Raw genomic sequence first — 23913 nt, forward strand, 5'->3', positions numbered from 1 at the left:
GCCCCCCTGTCCCCCTGTGTCCCTGTCCACCTCTGTCCCTGTCCCCCTCTGTCCCTGTCCCCTGCTGTCCCTGTCCCCCTCTGTCCCCTCTGTCCCTGTCCCCCTCTGTCCCTGTCCCCCTCTGTCCCTGCCCCCTGTGACACTGTCCCCTGATGTCCCTGTCCCCCTCTGTCCCTCTGTCCCTTCTATCCCTGTCCCCCTCTGTCCCTGCCCCTATGTTCCTGTCCCCCCTGTTTCCCTGTGTCCCTGTCTCCCTGTCCTTGCCTCCCTGTCCCCCTGTATCCCTGTCTCCCTGTCCTTGCCTCCCTGTCCCCCTGTATCCCTGTCTCCCTGTCTCCCTGTCCTTGCCTCCCTGTCCCCCTGTGTCCCTGTCTCCCTGTGTCCCTGTGTCCCTGCCTCCCTGTGTCCCTGTGTCCCTGCCCCCAACTTTCACTGCCCCCTCTGTCCCTGCCCCCCTCTGTCCCTGCTCCCCTCTGTCCCTGTCCCCTGATGTCCTTGTCCCTCTCTGTCCCTTTCCCCTGTGTCCCTGCCATCTTGCCCTCTTGTGTCCCTGTATCTGTGTCCCCCTGTGTCTCTGCCTCCCTGTGTCCCTGTATCCCTGTCCCCCTGCCCCCACTGTCCCTGCCCCCCTCTGTCCCTGCCCCCTGTGTCTCTACATCCCTCTGTCCCTGCCCCCCTCTGTCCCTGTCCCCCTCTGTCCCTGTCCCCCTCTGTCCCTGTCCCCTGCTGTCCCTGTCCCCCTCTGTCCCCTCTGTCCCTGTCTCCCTCTGTCCCTGTCCCCCTCTGTCCCTGCCCCCTGTGTCACTGTCCCCTGATGTCCCTGTCCCCCTCTGACCCTCTGTCCCTTCTATCCCTGTCCCCCTCTGTCCCTGCCCCTGTGTTCCTGTCCCCCCTGTTTCCCTGTGTCACTGTCTCCCTGTCCTTGCCTCCCTGTACACCTGTATCCCTGTCTCCCTGTCCTGGCCTCCCTTTCCCCCTGTGTCCCTGTCTCCCTGTCCCTGCCTCCCTGTCCCCCTGTCCCCCTGTGTCCCTGCCCCCAACTTTCACTGCCCCCTCTGTCCCTGCCCCCCTCTGTCCCTGCTCCCTCTGTCCCTCTCCCCTGTGTCCCTGCCCCCAACTTTCACTGCCCCCTCTGTCCCTGCCCCCCTCTGTCCCTGCTCCCTCTGTCCCTCTCCCCTGTGTCCCTGCCATCTTGCCCTCTTGTGTCCCTGTATCTGTGTCCCCCTGTGTCTCTGCCCCCTGTGTCTCTGCTCCCCTGTGTCCCTGTATCTGTGTCCCCCTGTGTCTCTGCCCCCCTGTGTCTCTGCTCCCCTGTGTCCCTGTATCCCTGTCCCCCTGCCCCAACTGTTCCTGCCCCCCTCTGTCCCTGCCCCCTGTGTCTCTATATCCCTCTGTCCCTGCCCCCCTCTGTCCCTGTGTCCCCACTGTCACTGTCCCGCTCTCTCCCTGTCCCCTTCTGTCACTGTCCCGCTCTCTCCCTGTCCCCTTCTGTCTGTGCCCCCTGTGTCCCTGTCTCCCCTCTGTCCCTGCCCCCTCTATGCCAGCCCCCCTCTGTCCCTGCCCCCTGTGTCTCTACATCCCTCTGTCCCTGCCCCCCTCTGTCCCTGTCCCCCACTGTCACTGTCCCGCTCTCTCCCTGTCCCCATCCTTCACTGTCCCGCTCTCTCCCTGTCCCCTTCTGTCTGTGCCCCCTGTGTCCCAGCACTCCTGTGTCCCTGTCTCCCCTCTGTCCCAGCCCCCCTCTGTCCCAGCCCCCCCTCTGTCCCAGACCCCCCTCTGTCCCTTCCACCCTCTGTCCCTGTCCCCCTCTGTCCCTGTGTCCCCGCTGTCACTGTCCCCTCTGTATCTCAGGCCGTCACAAGACATCAGTTTGGAGGAATTTGATGATGAAGATTTATCAGAAATTACAGATGACTGCGGAATCGGATTAAACTACGACTCAGATCACTGTGACAAGGTAACACAACCCAGAGCTGCACAACACAACGTAACACAACCCAAAACAACACAAGGTAACACAACCCAGAGTTGCACAACACAAGGTAACGCAGCCCAGTGCAGTGCAACACAAGGTAACACAACCCAGCACATTGCAACACAATGTAACACAACGCAGCACAGTGCAACACAAGGTAACACAACCCAGTACAGTTCAAAACAAGGTAACACAACCCAGCACAGTGCAATACAAGGTAATAAAACTCAGCACAACACAAGGTAATACAATCCAGCACAACACAAGGTAACAACCCAGCACAGCACAACACAAGGTAATATAACCAGCACAGTGCAACACAAGGTAACACAACTCAGTAAATGCAAAACGTGGTAACAAACCAGTGCAACACAAGGTTGCACAGTTTAGGACAACCCAGAAAAGCGCAACACAATGTAACACAACTCAGCAAAATGCAAAACGAGGTAACAATCCTGTGGAACACAAGGTTACACAACCCAGCACAGTGTAGAACAACCCAGCATACCGTAACACAACCCAGTACAGCGCAACACAATGTAACACAACTCAGCACAGTGTAACACAATGTAAACCAACCCAGCTCAGTGCAAGACAATTTAACACAACTCAGTACAGCCCAATACAATGTAACACAACCCAGTACAACATAAAACACCCAACACAATGTAACACAACCCAGAACAACATAAACCAAAAAACACAAAGTAACACAAGATAAGTGCAGTAGGCGGCAGTGTCTGGGTATGATGGTGGGTAAGTGCAGTAGGGGGCAGTGTCTGGGTATGATGGTGGGTAAGTGCAGTAGGTGGCAGTGTCTGGGTATGATGGTGGGTAAGTGCAGTAGGGCGCAGTGTCTGGGTATGATGGTGGGTAAGTGCAATAGGGGGCAGTGTCTGTGTATGATGGTGGGTAAGTGCAGTAGGGGGCAGTGTCTGGGTATGACGGTGGGTAAGTGCAGTAGGCGGCAGTGTGTGGGTATGATGGTGGGTAAGTGCAGTAGGGGGCAGTGTCTGGGTATGATAGTGGGTAAGTGCAGTAGGGGGCAGTGTCTGGGTATGATGGTGGGTAAGTGCAGTAGGCGGCAGTGTCTGGGTATGATGGTGGGTAAGTACAGTAGGTGGCAGTGTCTGGGTATGATGGTGGGTAAGTGCAGTAGGTGGCAGTGTCTGGGTGTGATGGTGGGTAAGTGCAGTAGGTGGCAGTGTCTGGGTATGACGGTGGGTAAGTGCAGTAGGTGGCAGTGTGTGGGTATGATGGTGGGTAAGTGCAGTAGGGGGCAGTGTCTGTGTATGATGGTGGGTAAGTGCAGTAGGGGGCAGTGTCTGGGTATGATGGTGGGTAAGTGCAGTAGGCGGCAGTGTCTGGGTATGATGGTGGGTAAGTGCAGTAGGTGGCAGTGTCTGGGTATGATGGTGGGTTAGTGCAGTAGGCGGCAGTGTCTGGGTATGATGGTGGGTAAGTACAGTAGGTGGCAGTGTCTGGGTATGATGGTGGGTAAGTGCAGTAGGTGGCAGTGTCTGGGTGTGATGGTGGGTAAGTGCAGTAGGTGGCAGTGTCTGGGTATGACGGTGGGTAAGTGCAGTAGGTGGCAGTGTGTGGGTATGATGGTGGGTAAGTGCAGTAGGGGGCAGTGTCTGTGTATGATGGTGGGTAAGTGCAGTAGGGGGCAGTGTCTGGGTATGATGGTGGGTAAGTGCAGTAGGCGGCAGTGTCTGGGTATGATGGTGGGTAAGTACAGTAGGTGGCAGTGTCTGGGTATGATGGTGGGTAAGTGCAGTAGGTGGCAGTGTCTGGGTGTGATGGTGGGTAAGTGCAGTAGGTGGCAGTGTCTGGGTATGACGGTGGGTAAGTGCAGTAGGTGGCAGTGTGTGGGTATGATGGTGGGTAAGTGCAGTAGGGGGCAGTGTCTGTGTATGATGGTGGGTAAGTGCAGTAGGGGGCAGTGTCTGGGTATGATGGTGGGTAAGTGCAGTAGGGGGCAGTGTCTGGGTATGATGGTGGGTAAGTGCAGTAGGTGGCAGTGTGTGGGTATGATGGTGGGTAAGTGCAGTAGGGGGCAGTGTCTGGGTATGATGGTGGGTAAGTGCAGTAGGGGGCAGTGTCTGTGTATGATGGTGGGTAAGTGCAGTAGGCGGCAGTGTCTGGGTATGATGGTGGGTAAGTGCAGTAGGCGGCAGTGTCTGGGTATGATGGTGGGTAAGTGCAGTAGGTGGCAGTGCCTGGGTATGATGGTGGGTAAGTGCAGTAGGTGGCAGTGTGTGGGTATGATGGTGGGTAAGTGCAGTAGGGGGCAGTGTCTGGGTATGATGGTGGGTAAGTGCAGTAGGGGGCAGTGTCTGTGTATGATGGTGGGTAAGTGCAGTAGGTGGCCGTGTCTGGGTATGATGGTGGGTAAGTGCAGTAGGCGGCAGTGTCTGGGAATGATGGTGGGTAAGTGCAGTAGGTGGCAGTGTGTGGGTATGATGGTGGGTAAGTGCAGTAGGGGGCAGTGTCTGGGTATGATGGTGGGTAAGTGCAGTAGGGGGCAGTGTCTGTGTATGATGGTGGGTAAGTGCAGTAGGGGGCAGTGTCTGGGTATGATGGTGGGTAAGTGCAGTAGGTGGCAGTGTGTGGGTATGATGGTGGGTAAGTGCAGTAGGGGGCAGTGTCTGTGTATGATGGTGGGTAAGTGCAGTAGGGGGCAGTGTCTGTGTATGATGGTGGGTAAGTGCAGTAGGGGGCAGTGTCTGGGTATGATGGTGGGTAAGTGCAGTAGGCGGCAGTGTCTGGGTATGATGTGGGTAAGTGCAGTAGGTGGCAGTGTCTGGGTATGACGGTGGGTAAGTGCAGTAGGAGGCAGTGTCTGGGTATGATGGTGGGTAAGTGCAGTAGGGGGCAGTGTCTGGATATGATGGTGGGTAAGTGCAGTAGGTGGCAGTGTCTGGGTATGATGGTGGGTAAGTGCAGTAGGGGGCAGTGTCTGGATATGATGGTGGGTAAGTGCAGTAGGGGGCAGTGTCTGGGTATGATGTGGGTAAGTGCAGTAGGTGGCAGTGTGTGGGTATGATGGTGGGTAAGTGCAGTAGGTGGCAGTGTCTGGGTATGATGGTGGGTAAGTGCAGTAGGGGGCAGTGTCTGGATATGATGGTGGGTAAGTGCAGTAGGGGGCAGTGTCTGGGTATGATGGTGGGTAAGTGCAGTAGGCGGCAGTGTCTGGGTATGATGTGGGTAAGTGCAGTAGGTGGCAGTGTCTGGGTATGACGGTGGGTAAGTGCAGTAGGTGGCAGTGTCTGGGTATGATGGTGGGTAAGTGCAGTAGGTGGCAGTGTCTGGGTATGATGGTGGGTAAGTGCAGTAGGGGGCAGTGTCTGGGTATGATGTGGGTAAGTGCAGTAGGTGGCAGTGTCTGGGTATGATGGTGGGTAAGTGCAGTAGGGGGCAGTGTCTGGATATGATGGTGGGTAAGTGCAGTAGGGGGCAGTGTCTGGGTATGATGGTGGGTAAGTGCAGTAGGTGGCAGTGTCTGGGAATGACAGTGGGTAAGTGCAGTAGGCGGCAGTGTCTGGGTATGATGGTGGGTAAGTGCCGTAGGTGGCAGTGTCTGGGTATGATGGTGGGTAAGTGCAGTAGGTGGCAGTGTCTGGGTATGATGGTGGGTAAGTACAGTAGGTGGCAGTGTCTGGGTATGATGGTGGGTAAGTGCAGTAGGTGACAGTGTCTGGGTATGATGGTGGGTAAGTGCAGTAGGTGGCAGTGTCTGGGTATGATGGTGGGTAAGTGCAGTAGGCGGCAGTGTCTGGGTATGATGGTGGGTAAGTGCAGTAGGGGGAAGTGTCTGGGTATGACGGTGGGTAAGTGCAGTAGGGGGCAGTGTGTGGGTATGATGGTGGGTAAGTGCTGTAGGCGACAGTGTCGGGGTATGATGGTGGGTAAGTGCAGTAGGTGGCAGTGTCTGGGTATGATGGTGGGTAAGTGCAGTAGGTGACAGTGTCTGGGTATGATGGTGGGTAAGTGCAGTAGGTGGCAGTGTCTGGGTATGATGGTGGGTAAGTGCAGTAGGGGGCAGTGTCTGGGTATGATGGTGGGTAAGTGCAGTAGGGGGCAGTGTCTGGATATGATGGTGGGTAAGTGCAGTAGGGGGCAGTGTCTGGGTATGATGGTGGGTTAGTGCAGTAGGTGGCAGTGTGTGGGTATGACGGTGGGTAAGTGCAGTAGGGGGCAGTGTCTGGGTATGATGGTGGGTAAGTGCAGTAGGCGGCAGTGTCTGGGTATGATGGTGGGTAAGAGCAGTAGGTGGCAGTGTCTGGGTATGATGTTGGGTAAGTGCAGTAGTGGGCAGTGTCTGGGTATGATGGTGGGTAAGTGCAGTAGGCGGCAGTGTCTGGGTATGATGGTGGGTAAGTGCAGTAGGGGGCAGTGTCTGGGTATGACGGTGGGTAAGTGCAGTAGGTGACAGTGTGTTGGTATGATGGTGGGTAAGTGCTGTAGGCGACAGTGTCTGGGTATGATGGTGGGTAAGTGCAGTAGGTGGCAGTGTCTGGGTATGATGGTGGGTAAGTGCAGTAGGTGGCAGTGTCTGGGTATGATGGTGGGTAAGTGCAGTAGGTGGCAGTGTCTGGGTATGATGGTGGGTAAGTGCAGTAGGTGGCAGTGTCTGGGTATGATGGTGGGTAAGTGCAGTAGGTGGCAGTGTCTGGGTATGATGGTGGGTAAGTGCAGTAGGTGGCAGTGTCTGGGTATGATGGTGGGTAAGTGCAGTAGGTGGCAGTGTCTGGGTATGATGGTGGGTAAGTGCAGTAGGGGGCAGTGTCTGGGTATGATGGTGGGTAAGTGCAGTAGGTGGCAGTGTCTGGGTATGATGGTGGGTAAGTGCAGTAGGTGGCAGTGTCTGGGTATGATGGTGGGTAAGTGCAGTAGGTGGCAGTGTGTGGGTATGATGGTGGGTAAGTGCAGTAGGGGGCAGTGTCTGGGTATGATGGTGGGTAAGTGCAGTAGGTGGCAGTGTCTGGGTATGATGGTGGGTAAGTGCAGTAGGGGGCAGTGTCTGGATATGATGGTGGGTAAGTGCAGTAGGGGGCAGTATCTGGGTATGATGGTGGGTAAGTGCAGTAGGTGGCAGTGTCTGGGTATGATGGTGGGTAAGTGCAGTAGGTGGCAGTGTCTGGGTATGATGGTGGGTAAGTGCAGTAGGGGGCAGTGTCTGGGTATGATGGTGGGTAAGTGCAGTAGGGGGCAGTGTCTGGATATGATGGTGGGTAAGTGCAGTAGGCGGCAGTGTCTGGGTATGATGGTGGGTTAGTGCAGTAGGTGGCAGTGTGTGGGTATGACAGTGGGTAAGTGCAGTAGGGGGCAGTTTCTGGGTATAATGGTGGGTAAGTGCAGTAGGCGGCAGTGTCTGGGTATGATGGTGGGTAAGAGCAGTAGGTGGCAGTGTCTGGGTATGATGTTGGGTAAGTGCAGTAGTGGGCAGTGTCTGGGTATGATGGTGGGTAAGTGCAGTAGGCGGCAGTGTCTGGGTATGATGATGGTTATGTGCAGTAGGCGGCAGTGTCTGGGTATGATGGTGGGTAAGTGCAGTAGGGGGCAGTGTCTGGGTGTGATGGTGGGTAAGTGCAGTAGAGGGCAGTGTCTGGGTATGATGGTGAGTAAGTGCAGTAGGGGGCAGTGTCTGGGTATGATGGTGGGTAAGTGCAGTAGGGAGCACTGTCTGGGTATGATGGTGAGTAAGTGCAGTAGGGGGCAGTGTCTGGGTATGATGGTGGGTAAGTGCAGTAGGTGGCAGTGTCTGGGTATGATGGTGGGTAAGTGCAGTAGGTGGCAGTGCCTGGGTATGATGGTGGGTAAGTGCAGTAGGGGGCAGTGTCTGGGTATGATGGTGGGTATGTGCAGTAGGCGGCAGTGTCTGGGTATGATGGTGGGTAAGTGCAGTAGGTGGCAGTATCTGGGTATGATGGTGGGTAAGTGCAGTAGGGGGCAGTGTCTGGGTATGATGGTGGGTAAGTGCAGTAGGGGGCAGTGTCTGGGTATGATGGTGGGTAAGTGCAGTAGGGGGCAGTGTCTGGGTATGATGGTGGGTAAGTGCAGTAGGCGGCAGTGTCTGGGTATGATGGTGGGTAAGTGCAGTAGGTGGCAGTGTCTGGGTATGACGGTGGGTAAGTGCAGTAAGTGGCAGTGTCTGGGTATGATGGTGGGTAAGTGCAGTAGGGGACAGTGTCTGGGTATGATGGTGGGTAAGTGCAGTAGGGGACAGTGTCTGGGTATGATGGTGGGTAAGTGCAGTAGGGGACAGTGTCTGGGTATGATGGTGGGTAAGTGCAGTAGGGGGCAGTGTCTGGGTATGATGGTGGGTAAGTGCAGTAGGTGGCAGTGTCTGGGTATGATGGTGGGTAAGTGCAGTAGGGGACAGTGTCTTGGTATGATGGTGGGTAAGTGCAGTAGGGGGCAGTGTCTTGGTATGATGGTGGGTAAGTGCAGTAGGGGGCAGTGTCTGGGTATGATGGTGGGTAAGTGCAGTAGGGGGCAGTGTCTGGGTATGATGGTGGGTAAGTGCAGTAGGGGGCAGTGTCTGGATATGATGGTGAGTAAGAGCAGTAGGGGGCAGTGTCTGGGTATGATGGTGGGTAAGTGCAGTAGGTGGCAGTGTCTGGGTATGATGGTGGGTAAGTGAAGTAGGGGGCAGTGTCTGGTATGATAGTGTGTAAGTGCAGTAGGTGGCAGTGTCTGGGTATGATGGTGGGTAAGTGCAGTAGGGGGCAGTGTCTGGGTATGATGGTGGGTAAGTGCAGTAGGCGGCAGTGTCTGGGTATGATGGTGGGTAAGTGCAGTAGGGGGCAGTGTCTTGGTATGATGGTGGGTAAGTGCAGTAGGTGGCAGTGTCTGGGTATGATGGTGGGTAAGTGCAGTAGGGGGCAGTGTCTGGGTATGATGGTGGGTAAGTGCAGTAGGGGGCAGTGTCTGGATATGATGGTGAGTAAGAGCAGTAGGGGGCAGTGTCTGGGTATGATGGTGGGTAAGTGCAGTAGGTGGCAGTGTCTGGGTATGATGGTGGGTAAGTGCAGTAGGATGCAGTGTCTGGGTATGATGGTGGGTAAGTGCAGTAGGTGGCAGTGTCTGGGTATGATGGTGGGTAAGTGCAGTAGATGGCAGTGTCTGGGTATGATGGTGGGTAAGTGCAGTAGGCGGCAGTGTCTGGGTATGATGGTGGGTAAGTGCAGTAGGGGGCAGTGTCCAGGTATTATGGTGGGTATGTGCAGTAGGGAGAAGTGTCTGGGTATGATGGTGGGTAAGTGCAGTAGAGGGCAGTGTCTGGGTATGATGGTGGGTAAGTGCAGTAGTTGGCAGTGTCTGGGTATGATGGTGGGTAAGTGCAGTAGGGGGCAGTGTCTGGGTATGATGGTGTGTAAGTGCAGTAGGCGGCAGTGTCTGGGTATGACGGTGGGTAAGTGCAGTATGTGGCAATGTCTGAGTATGATGGTGGGTAAGTGCAGTAGGTGGCAGTGTCTGGGTATGATGGTGGGTAAGTGCAGTAGGCGGCAGTGTCTGGGTATGATGGTGGGTAAGTGCAGTAGGGGGCAGTATCTGGGTATGATGGTGGGTAAGTGCAGTAGGCGGCAGTGTCTGGGTGTGATGGTGGGTAAGTGCAGTAGGTGGCAGTGTCTGGGTATGATGGTGGGTAAGTGCAGTAGGGGGCAGTGTGTGGGTATGATGGTGGGTAAATGCAGTAGGTGGCAGTGTCTGGGTATGATGGTGGGTAAGTGCAGTAGGCGGCAGTGCCTGGGTATGATGGTGGGTAAGTGCAGTAGGTGGCAGTATCTGGGTATGATGTGGGTAAGTGCAGTAGGTGGCAGTGTCTGGGTATGATGTGGGTAAGTGCAGTAGGTGGCAGTGTCTGGGTATGATGTGGGTAAGTGCAGTAGGTGGCAGTGTCTGGGTATGATGTGGGTAAGTGCAGTAGGTGGCAGTGTCTGGGTATGATGGTGGGTAAGTGCAGTAGGCGGCAGTGTCTGGGTATGATGGTGGGTAAGTGCAGTAGGCGGCAGTATCTGGGTATGATGGTGGGTAAGTGCAGTAAGGGGCAGTGTCTGGGTATGATGGTTGGTAAGTGCAGTAGGGGGCAGTGTCTGGGTATGATGGTGGGTAAGTGCAGTAGGTGGCAGTGTCTGGGTATGACGGTGGGTAAGTGCAGTAGGTGGCAGTGTCTGGGTATGATGGTGGGTAAGTGCAGTAGGGGGCAGTGTCTGGGTATGATGGTGGGTAAGTGCAGTAGGTGGCAGTGTCTGGGTATGATGGTGGGTAAGTGCAGTAGGGGGCAGTGTCTGGGTATGATGGTGGGTAAGTGCAGTAGGTGGCAGTGTCTGGATATGATGGTGGGTTAGTGCAGTAGGTGGCAGTGTGTGGGTATGATGGTGGGTAAGTGCAGTAGGCGGCAGTGCCTGGGTATGATGGTGGGTAAGTGCAGTAGGTGGCAGTGTCTGGGTATGATGGTGGGTAAGTGCAGTAGGCGGCAGTTTCTGGGTATGATGGTGGGTAAGTGCAGTAGGTGGCAGTGTTTGGGTATGACGGTGGGTAAGTGCAGTAGGTGGCAGTGTGTGGGTATGATGGTGGGTAAGTGCAGTAGGCGGCAGTGTCTGGGTATGATGGTGGGTAAGTGCAGTAGGGGGCAGTGTCTGGGTATGATGGTGGGTAAGTGCAGTAGGTGGCAGTGCCTGGGTATGATGGTGGGTAAGTGCAGTAGGTGGCAGTGTCTGGGTATGATGGTGGGTAAGTGCAGTTGGTGGCAGTGTCTGGGTATGATGGTGGGTAAGTGCAGTAGGTGGCAGTGTCTGGGTATGATGGTGGGTAAGTGCAGTAGGTGTCAGTGTCTGGGTATGATGATGAGTAAGTGCAGTAAGCGGCAGTGTCTGGGTATGATGGTGGGTAAGTGCAGTAAGTGGCAGTGTCTGGGTATGATGGTGGGTAAGTGCAGTAGGGGACAGTGTCTGGGTATGATGGTGGGTAAGTGCAGTAGGGGACAGTGTCTGGGTATGATGGTGGGTAAGTGCAGTAGGGGGCAGTGTCTGGGTATGATGGTGGGTAAGTGCAGTAGGTGGCAGTGTCTGGGTATGATGGTGGGTAAGTGCAGTAGGGGACAGTGTCTGGGTATGATGGTGGGTAAGTGCAGTAGGGGGCAGTGTCTTGGTATGATGGTGGGTAAGTGCAGTAGGTGGCAGTGTCTGGGTATGATGGTGGGTAAGTGCAGTAGGGGGCAGTGTCTGGGTATGATGGTGGGTAAGTGCAGTAGGGGGCAGTGTCTGGATATGATGGTGGGTAAGAGCAGTAGGGGGCAGTGTCTGGGTATGATGGTGGGTAAGTGCAGTAGGTGGCAGTGTCTGGGTATGATGGTGGGTAAGTGCAGTAGGGGGCAGTGTCTGGATATGATGGTGGGTAAGTGCAGTAGGGGGCAGTGTCTGGGTATGATGGTGGGTAAGGGCAGTAGGCGGCAGTGTCTGGGTATGATGGTGGGTATGTGCAGTAGGGGGCAGTGTCTGGGTATGATGGTGGGTAGGTGCAGTAGGATGCAGTGTCTGGGTATGATGGTGGGTAAGTGCAGTAGATGGCAGTGTCTGGGTATGATGGTGGGTAAGTGCAGTAGGCGGCAGTGTCTGGGTATGATGGTGGGTAAGTGCAGTAGGGGGCAGTGTCCGGGTATGATGGTGGGTATGTGCAGTAGGGGGCAGTGTCTGGGTATGATGGTGGGTAAGTGCAGTAGGGGGCAGTGTCTGGGTATGATGGTGGGTAAGTGCAGTAGTTGGCAGTGTCTTGGTATGATGGTGGGTAAGTGCAGTAGGGGGCAGTGTCTGGGTATGATGGTGTGTAAGTGCAGTAGGCGGCAGTGTCTGGGTATGACGGTGGGTAAGTGCAGTATGTGGCAATGTCTGGGTATGATGGTGGGTAAGTGCAGTAGGTGGCAGTGTCTGGGTATGATGGTGGGTAAGCGCAGTAGGCGGCAGTGTCTGGGTATGATGGTGGGTAAGTGCAGTAGGGGGCAGTATCTGGGTATGATGGTGGGTAAGTGCAGTAGGCGGCAGTGTCTGGGTATGATGGTGGGTAAGTGCAGTAGGTGGCAGTGTCTGGGTATGATGGTGGGTAAGTGCAGTAGGGGGCAGTGTGTGGGTATGATGGTGGGTAAATGCAGTAGGTGGCAGTGTCTGGGTATGATGGTGGGTAAGTGCAGTAGGCGGCAGTGCCTGGGTATGATGGTGGGTAAGTGCAGTAGGTGGCAGTGTCTGGGTATGATGTGGGTAAGTGCAGTAGGTGGCAGTGTCTGGGTATGATGTGGGTAAGTGCAGTAGGTGGCAGTGTCTGGGTATGATGTGGGTAAGTGCAGTAGGTGGCAGTGTCTGGGTATGATGTGGGTAAGTGCAGTAGGTGGCAGTGTCTGGGTATGATGGTGGGTAAGTGCAGTAGGCGGCAGTGTCTGGGTATGATGGTGGGTAAGTGCAGTAGGCGGCAGTATCTGGGTATGATGGTGGGTAAGTGCAGTAAGGGGCAGTGTCTGGGTATGATGGTGGGTAAGTGCAGTAGGGGGCAGTGTCTGGGTATGATGGTGGGTAAGTGCAGTAGGTGGCAGTGTCTGGGTATGACGGTGGGTAAGTGCAGTAGGTGGCAGTGTCTGGGTATGATGGTGGGTAAGTGCAGTAGGGGGCAGTGTCTGGGTATGATGGTGGGTAAGTGCAGTAGGGGGCAGTGTCTTGGTATGATGGTGGGTAAGTGCAGTAGGGGGCAGTGTCTGGCTATGATGGTGGGTAAGTGCAGTAGGGGGCAGTGTCTGGATATGATGGTGGGTAAGAGCAGTAGGGGGCAGTGTCTGGGTATGATGGTGGGTAAGTGCAGTAGGTGGCAGTGTCTGCGTATGATGGTGGGTAAGTGCAGTAGGGGGCAGAGTCTGGTATGATAGTGTGTAAGTGCAGTAGGCGGCAGTGTCTGGGTATGATGGTGGGTAAGTGCAGTAGGGGGCAGTGTCTGGATATGATGGTGGGTAAGTGCAGTAGGGGGCAGTGTCTGGGTATGATGGTGGGTAAGGGCAGTAGGCGGCAGTGTCTGGGTATGATGGTGGGTATGTGCAGTAGGGGGCAGTGTCTGGGTATGATGGTGGGTAAGTGCAGTAGGATGCAGTGTCTGGGTATGATGGTGGGTAAGTGCAGTAGGTGGCAGTGTCTGGGTATGATGGTGGGTAAGTGCAGTAGATGGCAGTGTCTGGGTATGATGGTGGGTAAGTGCAGTAGGCGGCAGTGTCTGGGTATGATGGTGGGTAAGTGCAGTAGGGGGCAGTGTCCGGGTATGATGGTGGGTATGTGCAGTAAGGGGCAGTGTCTGGGTATGATGGTGGGTAAGTGCAGTAGTTGGCAGTGTCTGGGTATGATGGTGGGTAAGTGCAGTAGGGGGCAGTGTCTGGGTATGATGGTGTGTAAGTGCAGTAGGCGGCAGTGTCTGGGTATGACGGTGGGTAAGTGCAGTATGTGGCAATGTCTGGGTGTGATGGTGGGTAAGTGCAGTAGGTGGCAGTGTCTGGGTATGATGGTGGGTAAGTGCAGTAGGCGGCAGTGTCTGGGTATGATGGTGGGTAAGTGCAGTAGGGGGCAGTGTCTGGTATGATAGTGTGTAAGTGCAGTAGGCGGCAGTGTCTGGGTATGATGGTGGGTAAGTGCAGTAGGGGGCAGTGTCTGGATATGATGGTGGGTAAGTGCAGTAGGGGGCAGTGTCTGGGTATGATGGTGGGTAAGGGCAGTAGGCGGCAGTGTCTGGGTATGATGGTGGGTATGTGCAGTAGGGGGCAGTGTCTGGGTATGATGGTGGGTAAGTGCAGTAGGATGCAGTGTCTGGGTATGATGGTGGGTAAGTGCAGTAGGTGGCAGTGTCTGGGTATGATGGTGGGTAAGTGCAGTAGATGGCAGTGTCTGGGTATGATGGTGGGTAAGTGCAGTAGGCGGCAGTGTCTGGGTATGATGGTGGGTAAGTGCAGTAGGGGGCAGTGTCCGGGTATGATGGTGGGTATGTGCAGTAGGGGGCAGTGTCTGGGTATGATGGTGGGTAAGTGCAGTAGGGGGCAGTGTCTGGGTATGATGGTGGGTAAGTGCAGTATTTGGCAGTGTCTGGGTATGATGGTGGGTAAGTGCAGTAGGGGGCAGTGTCTGGGTATGATGGTGTGTAAGTGCAGTAGGCGGCAGTGTCTGGGTATGACGGTGGGTAAGTGCAGTAGGGGGCAGTGTCTGGATATGATGGTGGGTAAGTGCAGTAGGTGGCAGTGTCTGGGTATGATGGTGGGTAAGTGCAGTAGGCGGCAGTGTCTGGGTATGATGGTGGGTAAGTGCAGTAGGGGGCAGTATCTGGGTATGATGGTGGGTAAGTGCAGTAGGCGGCAGTGTCTGGGTATGATAGTGTGTAAGTGCAGTAGGCGGCAGTGTCTGGGTATGATGGTGGGTAAGTGCAGTAGGGGGCAGTGTCTGGATATGATGGTGGGTAAGTGCAGTAGGGGGCAGTGTCTGGGTATGATGGTGGGTAAGGGCAGTAGGCGGCAGTGTCTGGGTATGATGGTGGGTATGTGCAGTAGGGGGCAGTGTCTGGGTATGATGGTGGGTAAGTGCAGTAGGATGCAGTGTCTGGGTATGATGGTGGGTAAGTGCAGTAGGTGGCAGTGTCTGGGTATGATGGTGGGTAAGTGCAGTAGATGGCAGTGTCTGGGTATGATGGTGGGTAAGTGCAGTAGGCGGCAGTGTCTGGGTATGATGGTGGGTAAGTGCAGTAGGGGGCAGTGTCCGGGTATGATGGTGGGTATGTGCAGTAGGGGGCAGTGTCTGGGTATGATGGTGGGTAAGTGCAGTAGGGGGCAGTGTCTGGGTATGATGGTGGGTAAGTGCAGTAGTTGGCAGTGTCTGGGTATGATGGTGGGTAAGTGCAGTAGGGGGCAGTGTCTGGGTATGATGGTGTGTAAGTGCAGTAGGCGGCAGTGTCTGGGTATGACTGTGGGTAAGTGCAGTATGTGGCAATGTCTGGGTATGATGGTGGGTAAGTGCAGTAGGTGGCAGTGTCTGGGTATGATGGTGGGTAAGTGCAGTAGGCGGCAGTGTCTGGGTATGATGGTGGGTAAGTGCAGTAGGGGGCAGTATCTGGGTATGATGGTGGGTAAGTGCAGTAGGCGGCAGTGTCTGGGTATGATGGTGGGTAAGTGCAGTAGGTGGCAGTGTCTGGGTATGATGGTGGGTAAGTGCAGTAGGGGGCAGTGTGTGGGTATGATGGTGGGTAAATGCAGTAGGTGGCAGTGTCTGGGTATGATGGTGGGTAAGTGCAGTAGGCGGCAGTGCCTGGGTATGATGGTGGGTAAGTGCAGTAGGTGGCAGTGTCTGGGTATGATGTGGGTAAGTGCAGTAGGTGGCAGTGTCTGGGTATGATGTGGGTAAGTGCAGTAGGTGGCAGTGTCTCGGTATGATGTGGGTAAGTGCAGTAGGTGGCAGTGTCTGGGTATGATGTGGGTAAGTGCAGTAGGTGGCAGTGTCTGGGTATGATGGTGGGTAAGTGCAGTAGGCGGAAGTGTCTGGGTATGATTTTGGGTAAGTGCAGTAGGCGGCAGTATCTGGGTATGATGGTGGGTAAGTGCAGAAAGGGGCAGTGTCTGGGTATGATGGTGGGTAAGTGCAGTAGGGGGCAGTGTCTGGGTATGATGGTGGGTAAGTGCAGTAGGTGGCAGTGTCTGGGTATGACGGTGGGTAAGTGCAGTAGGTGGCAGTGTCTGGGTATGATGGTGGGTAAGTGCAGTAGGGGGCAGTGTCTGGGTATGATGGTGGGTAAGTGCAGTAGGTGGCAGTGTCTGGGTATGATGGTGGGTAAGTGCAGTAGGGGGCAGTGTCTGGGTATGATGGTGGGTAAGTGCAGTAGGTGGCAGTGTCTGGATATGATGGTGGGTTAGTGCAGTAGGTGGCAGTGTGTGGGTATGATGGTGGGTAAGTGCAGTAGGCGGCAGTGCCTGGGTATGATGGTCGGTAAGTGCAGTAGGTGGCAGTGTCTGGGTATGATGGTGGGTAAGTGCAGTAGGCGGCAGTATCTGGGTATGATGGTGGGTAAGTGCAGTAGGCGGCAGTGTCTGGGTATGATGGTGGGTAAGTGCAGTAGGTGGCAGAGTCTGGGTATGACGGTGGGTAAGTGCAGTAGGTGGCAGTGTGTGGGTATGATGGTGGGTAAGTGCAGTAGGCGGCAGTGCCTGGGTATGATGGTGGGTAAGTGCAGTAGGTGGCAGTGTCTGGGTATGATGGTGGGTAAGTGCAGTAGGCGGCAGTATCTGGGTATGATGGCTGGTAAGTGCAGTAGGTGGCAGTGTCTGGGTATGATGGTGGATAAGTGCAGTAGGCGGCAGTATCTGGGTATGATGGTGGGTAAGTGCAGTAGGGGGCAGTGTCTGGGTATGACGGTGGGTAAGTGCAGTAGGTGGCAGTGTGTGGGTATGATGGTGGGTAAGTGCAGTGGGGGGCAGTGTCTGGGTATGATGGTGGATAAGTGCAGTAGGTGGCAGTGTCTGGGTATGATGTTGGGTAAGTGCAGTAGGGGGCAGTGTCTGGGTATGATGGTGGGTAAGTGCAGTAGGGGGCAGTGTCTGGGTATGATGGTGGGTAAGTGCAGTAGGGGGCAGTGTCTGGGTATGACGGTGGGTAAGTGCAGTAGGTGGCAGTGTCTGGGTATGATGGTGGGTAAGTGCAGTAGGCGGCAGTATCTGGATATGATTGTGGGTAAGTGCAGTAGGCGGCAGTGTCTGGGTATGATGGTGGGTAAGTGCAGTAGGTGGCAGTGTCTGGGTATGATGGTGGGTAAGTGCAGTAGGCGGCAGTGTATGGGTATGATGGTGGGTAAGTGCAGTATGGGGCAGTGCCTGGGTGTGATGGTGGGTAAGTGCAGCAGTAGGGGGCAGTGTGTGGGTATGATGGTGGGTAAGTGCAGTAGGTGGCAGTGTCTGGGTATGATGGTGGGTAAGTACAGTAGGGGGCAGTGTCTGGGTATGATGGTGGGTAAGTGCAGTAGGCGGCAGTGTCTGGGTGTGATGGTGGGTAAGTGCAGTAGGTGGCAGTGTCTGGGTATGATGGTGGGTAAGTGCAGTAGGGGGCAGTGTGTGGGTATGATGGTGGGTAAATGCAGTAGGTGGCAGTGTCTGGGTATGATGGTGGGTAAGTGCAGTAGGCGGCAGTGCCTGGGTATGATGGTGGGTAAGTGCAGTAGGTGGCAGTGTCTGGGTATGATGTGGGTAAGTGCAGTAGGTGGCAGTGTCTGGGTATGATGTGGGTAAGTGCAGTAGGTGGCAGTGTCTGGGTATAATGTGGGTAAGTGCAGTAGGTGGCAGTGTCTGGGTATGATGTGGGTAAGTGCAGTAGGTGGCAGTGTCTGGGTATGATGGTGGGTAAGTGCAGTAGGCGGCAGTGTCTGGGTATGATGGTGGGTAAGTGCAGTAGGCGGCAGTATCTGGGTATGATGGTGGGTAAGTGCAGTAAGGGGCAGTGTCTGGGTATGATGGTGGGTAAGTGCAGTAGGGGGCAGTGTCTGGGTATGATGGTGGGTAAGTGCAGTAGGTGGCAGTGTCTGGGTATGACGGTGGGTAAGTGCAGTAGGTGGCAGTGTCTGGGTATGATGGTGGGTAAGTGCAGTAGGGGGCAGTGTCTGGGTATGATGGTGGGTAAGTGCAGTAGGTGGCAGTGTCTGGGTATGATGGTGGGTAAGTGCAGTAGGGGGCAGTGTCTGGGTATGATGGTGGGTAAGTGCAGTAGGTGGCAGTGTCTGGATATGATGGTGGGTTAGTGCAGTAGGTGGCAGTGTGTGGGTATGATGGTGGGTAAGTGCAGTAGGCGGCAGTGCCTGGGTATGATGGTGGGTAAGTGCAGTAGGTGGCAGTGTCTGGGTATGATGGTGGGTAAGTGCAGTAGGCGGCAGTTTCTGGGTATGATGGTGGGTAAGTGCAGTAGGTGGCAGTGTCTGGGTATGACGGTGGGTAAGTGCAGTAGGTGGCAGTGTGTGGGTATGATGGTGGGTAAGTGCAGTAGGCGGCAGTGTCTGGGTATGATGGTGGGTAAGTGCAGTAGGGGGCAGTGTCTGGGTATGATGGTGGGTAAGTGCAGTAGGTGGCAGTGCCTGGGTATGATGGTGGGTAAGTGCAGTAGGTGGCAGTGTCTGGGTATGATGGTGGGTAAGTGCAGTAGGTGGCAGTGTCTGGGTATGATGGTGGGTAAGTGCAGTAGGTGGCAGTGTCTGGGTATGATGGTGGGTAAGTGCAGTAGGTGTCAGTGTCTGGGTATGATGATGAGTAAGTGCAGTAAGCGGCAGTGTCTGGGTATGATGGTGGGTAAGTGCAGTAAGTGGCAGTGTCTGGGTATGATGGTGGGTAAGTGCAGTAGGGGACAGTGTCTGGGTATGATGGTGGGTAAGTGCAGTAGGGGACAGTGTCTGGGTATGATGGTGGGTAAGTGCAGTAGGGGGCAGTGTCTGGGTATGATGGTGGGTAAGTGCAGTAGGTGGCAGTGTCTGGGTATGATGGTGGGTAAGTGCAGTAGGGGACAGTGTCTGGGTATGATGGTGGGTAAGTGCAGTAGGGGGCAGTGTCTTGGTATGATGGTGGGTAAGTGCAGTAGGTGGCAGTGTCTGGGTATGATGGTGGGTAAGTGCAGTAGGGGGCAGTGTCTGGGTATGATGGTGGGTAAGTGCAGTAGGGGGCAGTGTCTGGATATGATGGTGGGTAAGAGCAGTAGGGGGCAGTGTCTGGGTATGATGGTGGGTAAGTGCAGTAGGTGGCAGTGTCTGGGTATGATGGTGGGTAAGTGCAGTAGGGGGCAGTGTCTGGTATGATAGTGTGTAAGTGCAGTAGGCGGCAGTGTCTGGGTATGATGGTGGGTAAGTGCAGTAGGGGGCAGTGTCTGGATATGATGGTGGGTAAGTGCAGTAGGGGGCAGTGTCTGGGTATGATGGTGGGTAAGGGCAGTAGGCGGCAGTGTCTGGGTATGATGGTGGGTATGTGCAGTAGGGGGCAGTGTCTGGGTATGATGGTGGGTAAGTGCAGTAGGATGCAGTGTCTGGGTATGATGGTGGGTAAGTGCAGTAGATGGCAGTGTCTGGGTATGATGGTGGGTAAGTGCAGTAGGCGGCAGTGTCTGGGTATGATGGTGGGTAAGTGCAGTAGGGGGCAGTGTCCGGGTATGATTGTGGGTATGTGCAGTAGGGGGCAGTGTCTGGGTATGATGGTGGGTAAGTGCAGTAGGGGGCAGTGTCTGGGTATGATGGTGGGTAAGTGCAGTATTTGGCAGGGTCTGGGTATGATGGTGGGTAAGTGCAGTAGGGGGCAGTGTCTGGGTATGATGGTGTGTAAGTGCAGTAGGCGGCAGTGTCTGGGTATGACGGTGGGTAAGTGCAGTATGTGGCAATGTCTGGGTATGATGGTGGGTAAGTGCAGTAGGTGGCAGTGTCTGGGTATGATGGTGGGTAAGTGCAGTAGGCGGCAGTGTCTGGGTATGATGGTGGGTAAGTGCAGTAGGGGGCAGTATCTGGGTATGATGGTGGGTAAGTGCAGTAGGCGGCAGTGTCTGGGTATGATGGTGGGTAAGTGCAGTAGGTGGCAGTGTCTGGGTATGATGGTGGGTAAGTGCAGTAGGGGGCAGTGTGTGGGTATGATGGTGGGTAAATGCAGTAGGTGGCAGTGTCTGGGTATGATGGTGGGTAAGTGCAGTAGGCGGCAGTGCCTGGGTATGATGGTGGGTAAGTGCAGTAGGTGGCAGTGTCTGGGTATGATGTGGGTAAGTGCAGTAGGTGGCAGTGTCTGGGTATGATGTGGGTAAGTGCAGTAGGTGGCAGTGTCTGGGTATGATGTGGGTAAGTGCAGTAGGTGGCAGTGTCTGGGTATGATGTGGGTAAGTGCAGTAGGTGGCAGTGTCTGGGTATGATGGTGGGTAAGTGCAGTAGGCGGCAGTGTCTGGGTATGATGGTGGGTAAGTGCAGTAGGCGGCAGTTTCTGGGTATGATGGTGGGTAAGTGCAGTAGGTGGCAGTGTCTGGGTATGATGGTGGGTAAGTGCAGTAGGGGGCAGTGTCTGGGTATGATGGTGGGTAAGTGCAGTAGGTGGCAGTGTCTGGGTATGACGGTGGGTAAGTGCAGTAGGTGGCAGTGTCTGGGTATGATGGTGGGTAAGTGCAGTAGGGGGCAGTGTCTGGGTATGATGGTGGGTAAGTGCAGTAGGGGGCAGTGTCTTGGTATGATGGTGGGTAAGTGCAGTAGGGGGCAGTGTCTGGGTATGATGGTGGGTAAGTGCAGTAGGGGGCAGTGTCTGGATATGATGGTGGGTAAGAGCAGTAGGGGGCAGTGTCTGGGTATGATGGTGGGTAAGTGCAGTAGGTGGCAGTGTCTGCGTATGATGGTGGGTAAGTGCAGTAGGGGGCAGTGTCTGGTATGATAGTGTGTAAGTGCAGTAGGCGGCAGTGTCTGGGTATGATGGTGGGTAAGTGCAGTAGGGGGCTGTGTCTGGATATGATGGTGGGAAGTGCAGTAGGGGGCAGTGTCTGGGTATGATGGTGGGTAAGGGCAGTAGGCGGCAGTGTCTGGGTATGATGGTGGGTATGTGCAGTAGGGGGCAGTGTCTGGGTATGATGGTGGGTAAGTGCAGTAGGATGCAGTGTCTGGGTATGATGGTGGGTAAGTGCAGTAGGTGGCAGTGTCTGGGTATGATGGTGGGTAAGTGCAGTAGATGGCAGTGTCTGGGTATGATGGTGGGTAAGTGCAGTAGGCGGCAGTGTCTGGGTATGATGGTGGGTAAGTGCAGTAGGGGGCAGTGTCCGGGTATGATGGTGGGTATGTGCAGTAGGGGGCAGTGTCTGGGTATGATGGTGGGTAAGTGCAGTAGGGGGCAGTGTCTGGGTATGATGGTGGGTAAGTGCAGTAGTTGGCAGTGTCTGGGTATGATGGTGGGTAAGTGCAGTAGGGGGCAGTGTCTGGGTATGATGGTGTGTAAGTGCAGTAGGCGGCAGTGTCTGGGTATGACGGTGGGTAAGTGCAGTATGTGGCAATGTCTGGGTATGATGGTGGGTAAGTGCAGTAGGTGGCAGTGTCTGGGTATGATGGTGGGTAAGTGCAGTAGGCGGCAGTGTCTGGGTATGATGGTGGGTAAGTGCAGTAGGGGGCAGTGTCTGGTATGATAGTGTGTAAGTGCAGTAGGCGGCAGTGTCTGGGTATGATGGTGGGTAAGTGCAGTAGGGGGCAGTGTCTGGATATGATGGTGGGTAAGTGCAGTAGGGGGCAGTGTCTGGGTATGATGGTGGGTAAGGGCAGTAGGCGGCAGTGTCTGGGTATGATGGTGGGTATGTGCAGTAGGGGGCAGTGTCTGGGTATGATGGTGGGTAAGTGCAGTAGGATGCAGTGTCTGGGTATGATGGTGGGTAAGTGCAGTAGGTGGCAGTGTCTGGGTATGATGGTGGGTAAGTGCAGTAGATGGCAGTGTCTGGGTATGATGGTGGGTAAGTGCAGTAGGCGGCAGTGTCTGGGTATGATGGTGGGTAAGTGCAGTAGGGGGCAGTGTCCGGGTATGATGGTGGGTATGTGCAGTAGGGGGCAGTGTCTGGGTATGATGGTGGGTAAGTGCAGTAGGGGGCAGTGTCTGGGTATGATGGTGGGTAAGTGCAGTAGTTGGCAGTGTCTGGGTATGATGGTGGGTAAGTGCAGTAGGGGGCAGTGTCTGGGTATGATGGTGTGTAAGTGCAGTAGGCGGCAGTGTCTGGGTATGACGGTGGGTAAGTGCAGTATGTGGCAATGTCTGGGTATGATGGTGGGTAAGTGCAGTAGGTGGCAGTGTCTGGGTATGATGGTGGGTAAGTGCAGTAGGCGGCAGTGTCTGGGTATGATGGTGGGTAAGTGCAGTAGGGGGCAGTATCTGGGTATGATGGTGGGTAAGTGCAGTAGGCGGCAGTGTCTGGGTATGATGGTGGGTAAGTGCAGTAGGTGGCAGTGTCTGGGTATGATGGTGGGTAAGTGCAGTAGGGGGCAGTGTGTGGGTATGATGGTGGGTAAATGCAGTAGGTGGCAGTGTCTGGGTATGATGGTGGGTAAGTGCAGTAGGCGGCAGTGCCTGGGTATGATGGTGGGTAAGTGCAGTAAGTGGCAGTGTCTGGGTATGATGTGGGTAAGTGCAGTAGGTGGCAGTGTCTGGGTATGATGTGGGTAAGTGCAGTAGGTGGCAGTGTCTGGGTATGATGTGGGTAAGTGCAGTAGGTGGCAGTGTCTGGGTATGATGTGGGTAAGTGCAGTAGGTGGCAGTGTCTGGGTATGATGGTGGGTAAGTGCAGTAGGCGGCAGTGTCTGGGTATGATTTTGGGTAAGTGCAGTAGGCGGCAGTATCTGGGTATGATGGTGGGTAAGTGCAGAAAGGGGCAGTGTCTGGGTATGATGGTGGGTAAGTGCAGTAGGGGGCAGTGTCTGGGTATGATGGTGGGTAAGTGCAGTAGGTGGCAGTGTCTGGGTATGACGGTGGGTAAGTGCAGTAGGTGGCAGTGTCTGGGTATGATGGTGGGTAAGTGCAGTAGGGGGCAGTGTCTGGGTATGATGGTGGGTAAGTGCAGTAGGTGGCAGTGTCTGGGTATGATGGTGGGTAAGTGCAGTAGGGGGCAGTGTCTGGGTATGATGGTGGGTAAGTGCAGTAGGTGGCAGTGTCTGGATATGATGGTGGGTTAGTGCAGTAGGTGGCAGTGTGTGGGTATGATGGTGGGTAAGTGCAGTAGGCGGCAGTGCCTGGGTATGATGGTCGGTAAGTGCAGTAGGTGGCAGTGTCTGGGTATGATGGTGGGTAAGTGCAGTAGGCGGCAGTATCTGGGTATGATGGTGGGTAAGTGCAGTAGGCGGCAGTGTTTGGGTATGATGGTGTGTAAGTGCAGTAGGTGGCAGAGTCTGGGTATGACGGTGGGTAAGTGCAGTAGGTGGCAGTGTGTGGGTATGATGGTGGGTAAGTGCAGTAGGCGGCAGTGCCTGGGTATGATGGTGGGTAAGTGCAGTAGGTGGCAGTGTCTGGGTATGATGGTGGGTAAGTGCAGTAGGCGGCAGTATCTGGGTATGATGGTGGGTAAGTGCAGTAGGTGGCAGTGTCTGGGTATGATGGTGGGTAAGTGCAGTAGGCGGCAGTGTCTGGGTATGATGGTGGGTAAGTGCAGTAGGGGGCAGTGTCTGGGTATGATGGTGGGTAAGTGCAGTAGGGGGCAGTGTCTGGGTATGACGGTGGGTAAGTGCAGTAGGTGGCAGTGTGTGGGTATGATGGTGGGTAAGTGCAGTGGGGGGCAGTGTCTGGGTATGATGGTGGGTAAGTGCAGTAGGTGGCAGTGTCTGGGTATGATGTTGGGTAAGTGCAGTAGGGGGCAGTGTCTGGGTATGATGGTGGGTAAGTGCAGTAGGGGGCAGTGTCTGGGTATGATGGTGGGTAAGTGCAGTAGGGGGCAGTGTCTGGGTATGACGGTGGGTAAGTGCAGTAGGTGGCAGTGTCTGGGTATGATGGTGGGTAAGTGCAGTAGGCGGCAGTTTCTGGATATGATTGTTGGTAAGTGCAGTAGGCGGCAGTGTCTGGGTATGATGGTGGGTAAGTGCAGTAGGTGGCAGTGTCTGGGTATGATGGTGGGTAAGTGCAGTAGGCGGCAGTGTATGGGTATGATGGTGGGTAAGTGCAGTATGGGGCAGTGCCTGGGTGTGATGGTGGGTAAGTGCAGCAGTAGGGGGCAGTGTCTGGGTATGATGGTGGGTAAGTGCAGTAGGTGGCAGTGTCTGGGTATGATGGTGGGTAAGTACAGTAGGGGGCAGTGTCTGGGTATGATGGTGGGTAAGTGCAGTAGGGGGCAGTGTCTGGGTATGATGGTTGGTAAGTGCAGTAAGCGGCAGTCTCTGGGTATGATGGTGAGTAAGTGCAGTAGAGGGCAGTGTCCGGGTATGAT

At 55.0% G+C, this 23913-nt stretch overlaps 1 protein-coding gene across 2 annotated transcripts in view; it reads left to right on the forward strand.

Moving 5' to 3' along the window:
• MAPK8IP2 (mitogen-activated protein kinase 8 interacting protein 2) overlaps nucleotides 1-23913 on the forward strand; it is a 174757-nt gene that overhangs the window by 1599 nt on the left and 149245 nt on the right. For both annotated transcript variants that reach the window (XM_075599235.1, XM_075599236.1), the window contains exon 2: nucleotides 1852-1957. In XM_075599235.1, coding sequence (XP_075455350.1) covers nucleotides 1852-1957 — 106 coding nt within the window. The remainder of the gene's footprint in view (nucleotides 1-1851; nucleotides 1958-23913) is intronic.

Source organism: Ascaphus truei, chromosome 5 (genome assembly GCF_040206685.1).
Source record: "Ascaphus truei isolate aAscTru1 chromosome 5, aAscTru1.hap1, whole genome shotgun sequence".
NCBI classification, from domain to species: Eukaryota; Metazoa; Chordata; class Amphibia; order Anura; family Ascaphidae; genus Ascaphus; species Ascaphus truei.